A 4,042-nucleotide genomic window follows, 5' to 3' on the forward strand; every position below is an offset into this window, starting at 1 on the left:
GTAACTTCCAATTAGTTTCATTATCTATGACCTTTTTGTCACTTGCTTACTCTTCTTTTTCTATTTTAGTCTTTTCAACAAAATTCATATATGCATGTACAAGATTGACCAAATTACACAAATAGATGCAAATTGAAATTGCCTCAAGCATAAAATTAAGATATTTGACTACAAGTCCTTTCTACTATCATCTTGGCTATAAAAACTCCCTACCAATTTTGTCATCCGTGACTTTTTTTTTTTCACCTGCATACTCTTTTAAATCCATTTTAGTATTTTCCACGGACTTTATATTCACAGATACAAGATTGACCTAAGTCACAGATATAAGAACAAACAAAAAATTCCAGCCTAAAATTATAGGAGCACATAATTACAATGCTCATCTACTAGTCCTTTCCCTACCATTTGTTCTACATGAATTGTAGTGGGACCTTTTATTTAAATTTAATACATGTCCTTCGCCACCTAATTCCTCTTTTGGTGGCTACCCAAGACTTTTGAGTCACCTGCCTGCTCTCTCTTGTCGCTTTATTTCATGTTGTCCGGTCCTTTTCAACTTTTTTTCATCTCAAGGGATGGGTCTGTCAAATCCCTTCCAGTCTGGCAAAGGTATGGCCTCCTGACAAACGTAATCACTTAAAACCGGTTTTACCAATCTGAAACGATCAGTCAAATCATGGCTCCCACGGCCGAGGCCAAGAATAGCGGGTTGAAAGGCCTGTTCCATCGTACCACCCAAAATTCTCTAACCCCACAACTTCGCCCGAAAATGCACTTTCTTTACATTGCTTTTTTTAACTTTAAAAAAAATTAATTAAGTCCTCTCCTTCGTCTTCCACCTTCAAATGGTAGCCCACTTTTATTAAACATCAACTAAAACCTATGACACTAGGTTTTTTTTTTTCAAACTTCTAGCTGTCCCTTTTATGTTTAGCCAATTCCCACTTTGATCACAAGACCCAAATTATCCATAACACTATATAAATATAGAAATGTAGAGATGGGTTAAAGAATTCACAGCACCAAGATGTCTCGGACTGTTCATGCTCTAGTCATTCCATATCCCTTAGATTCCCACAGTTCTGCCATGGCTGATCTATGTATTAAGCTTGCTTCTAGGGGAATCACCATCACCTTTGTTTATACTGAGGGCTTGTGTCGTTGTAAAGCATATATCACTGATATTGCTCTAAAGACTGGCCTTGACATTCGTTCAGCAGAGGTCTCAGATGGGTTGCCATCTGATTTTGATAGATCTTTGTACAATGAGAGTTTTCTACAGTGTGTACTCAACTCTATGATTGAACCAGTGGAACAACTGATCCTTAGTGTGAATGCAGATGATCATCCAATCTCTTGCATTGTTGCTGATTCTTTTCTTCCTTGGGCTATTCTCATTGCAAAGAAGCTCAGCGTTCCTCTTGTTTCTTTGTGGACACAATCTACTGTTCTTTATTCCATTTACTATCACTCTGATATGCTCATCAACAATGGTCATTTTCCTTCTAAAGGTGATCGAGGTATGGTTTAGAAAAATGAGGCTGTCTTTAAATAGCTCAATTACTTACAACTATTATATAACAGTAATGATAGTAGTAAATGCATTGCCATATATGATTGTTTTAGTTCTTAGAAAATTAGCTCAGACGATCAAGGTCTAGCATGGGAGCTTGTGCTTAATATTATAAAAGATTGTTTTCAAATTAGTTTTATATGTTCTAATTGATATTTTAGAATGTGTTCTGAAATACACAATTGATTCAAAGAGAAATCTATTATATTCTAAGTTGATTGGATTTAGCTAATATCAATTATAATATATTAAGATTCGCAATTCTAATTCCTTTTAGCTGAATCTAATCCGTATAATTCAGGAAATGGGTATAAGTTGCAGATCTCAAACATAAATATGAAAGAAACTTACATTTTCTCTATGCAATAGCGCTGAATGCAGGATATAGAGCGCAGTTTAGGACACAAATAGATGTCTCGTAGAATTTTTCAAAACTATAAATAACAAATATACTTCTCTCGCTGTTTTATCCTATGATTACTTTTTCTCAGTTTTCATAGTTTCTATGGGGTATTGCAACATATATGCTCAGATATATTAGATTTTTTCAGTTTGTTGTATTCTGCGTTTGAATTCAGTTGCGAAATATTTGTATCAATGTTTCAGATTACATTCTATGAAACATGATCTAAAAGATTCATGAATTGAATTTAAAAGAAGAATGTTCTAATATATGTAATTTCGTATAAATTAAGAAACTTATGTAACATATGTTAGGTTTTATTTGCTATTTTTGTTTTCACTCAGACTAGTGCTTCAGTGTACTTGTGTTTGATCTATCCAAGCTTATATTTTTTAGGGATGACATAAATATCACACACTAAGACTTGATTCATAGACTAAAAATGTTAAATAGTTAAAACTGACTCATTTTTCTAAACTTAATTTCTTCCTTAGTATGTGATGTTCATATTTTCTAACTGTAGTATATGTTTTTCTTAATATATGTTTTTCTTAACTGCAGCAAGAAATGAGTGCATAGACTACATTCCAGGAGTCCCAACAATGAAACAGAGGGACCTTCCATCCTTTCTCCAAGCAACACAACTATCAGACTTTATGCTTCACTCAATATTTCTCTCATTGCAAAGTGTGCGTGAAGCAGATTGGGTTCTTGCAAATTCTGTCTATGAACTTGAAAGAGAACCCACACAGTATTTATTGCATTCTGCTACACCACTTTGCTCTGTTGGTCCTCTCTTACCAGCTAGTTATTTTAACAACCAACCATCATTAGAATCAGATTTTACAATATGGCTTGATTCAAAGCCAGTATGCTCAGTTGTCTACATTTCATTTGGCTCTTCTTCTCGAGTTTCAATATCCCAAATAGAAGAAATCGCCATGGGTTTGCTGCAAAGCAAAACCCCATTCATTTGGATGCTTCCTCCACAAACAATCTACTCTAATGGCAGCTTGACTGAGATTCTACCACATGGGTATCTAGAAAAGATTGAAGATAATGACATTGGTCTTGTTGTTCCAAAATGGTCTGATCATCTTCATTACACGGTGTTATCACACCATTCCATTGGTGGTTTTGTTAGTCATTGTGATTGGAATTCAGTTTTACAAAGCCTTTGTATGGGTGTTCCATTGTTGGGATTTCCTCTTTATGGAGATGAGTACACAAACTGTAAACTTGTATCAGATGAGATGAGTGTGGCTTTGAAGGTAGAACATGGAGGGATTGGTGGAGCTTTGGTTAAGAGAGTTGAGATTGCCAAAAAGGTGAAGGCGTTGATGCATGGAAAAGAAGGGAGAAAAGCAAGGAAGAAGATTAAGAGACTCAAAAGTGTTACCAGAAGAGCTGCCATTCAAGGAGGGTCCTCTGATAAAAACTTTGACAATTTTGTTGAGGAGTTGATTTGTAAGGTAATGCATGGTTAACGTCATCTAACTCTGAAAAGAAGCATCTGCCTTTGACTGGAAGAAGTGGTCGGTTAGTCGTTGTGTAAAACATTATTGACTGTTTGGAGTATGCTATCATGTGGATTGTATAGAAGTAGATTTGGCCAGTCTTAAGTATCACACACTAAGGAAGAAATTGAGCTTGGAAAAGTAAGTGAGACTTTGACTATTTAACACTTTTACAGTAGGAATCAAGCCTTAGTGTGTGATGTTTAAGCCGTTCGAGATTGAAGTGGTAAGATGCATTAATTTAACGTCAAAAAGATTGTTTTTGTAATAAGCCTTATTTATTTTATAAAATTATTTATATATCCTTGAAAGGTATTTTCTAAGATAATTATCAAACATGAGTTTTCTTATTATATTTGTAATGTAAAACATGAAATTCTTCAAGAAAAAGCAATGAATATTACTTAAAAAAAAATATTGGATATTAATGAATGTTGGTATGCTATTATTTATTTAAGAATGAAAAAAAGTGAATTATTGAAATGGCTTAAAGTCTATTATATTTGAAAAGTACAAAGTAATGTAATTTAAAGTGTGGAACTATTA

General features: G+C 34.1%; 1 protein-coding gene across 1 annotated transcript; it reads left to right on the plus strand.

Annotated features, from left to right (window-relative positions):
* The first annotated feature begins 990 nt into the window (after positions 1–990).
* On the plus strand, positions 991–3,824 carry LOC149556721 (UDP-glycosyltransferase 86A2-like). The gene is made up of 2 exons (XM_089785910.1): positions 991–1,523; positions 2,541–3,824. The coding sequence occupies exons 1-2, from the start codon at positions 1,031–1,033 to the stop codon at positions 3,464–3,466; spliced, it is 1,419 nt and encodes a 472-aa protein (XP_089642036.1). The 5' UTR covers positions 991–1,030; the 3' UTR covers positions 3,467–3,824.
* The last annotated feature ends 218 nt before the right edge of the window (positions 3,825–4,042 follow it).

This window comes from Cupressus sempervirens, chromosome 5 (assembly GCF_028749045.1).
Source record: "Cupressus sempervirens isolate cs-2001-9-10 chromosome 5, ASM2874904v1, whole genome shotgun sequence".
Classification (NCBI taxonomy): domain Eukaryota; kingdom Viridiplantae; phylum Streptophyta; class Pinopsida; order Cupressales; family Cupressaceae; genus Cupressus; species Cupressus sempervirens.

Excerpts from the sequence above, each read along its gene's own strand:
- LOC149556721 (XM_089785910.1), top strand. The coding sequence starts at position 1,031 with ATGTCTCGGACTGTTCATGCTCTAGTCATTCCATATCCCTTAGATTCC. Across the intron at positions 1,524-2,540 it reads TCCTTCTAAAGGTGATCGAG|CAAGAAATGAGTGCATAGAC; the intron begins GTATGGTTTAGA and ends TCTTAACTGCAG.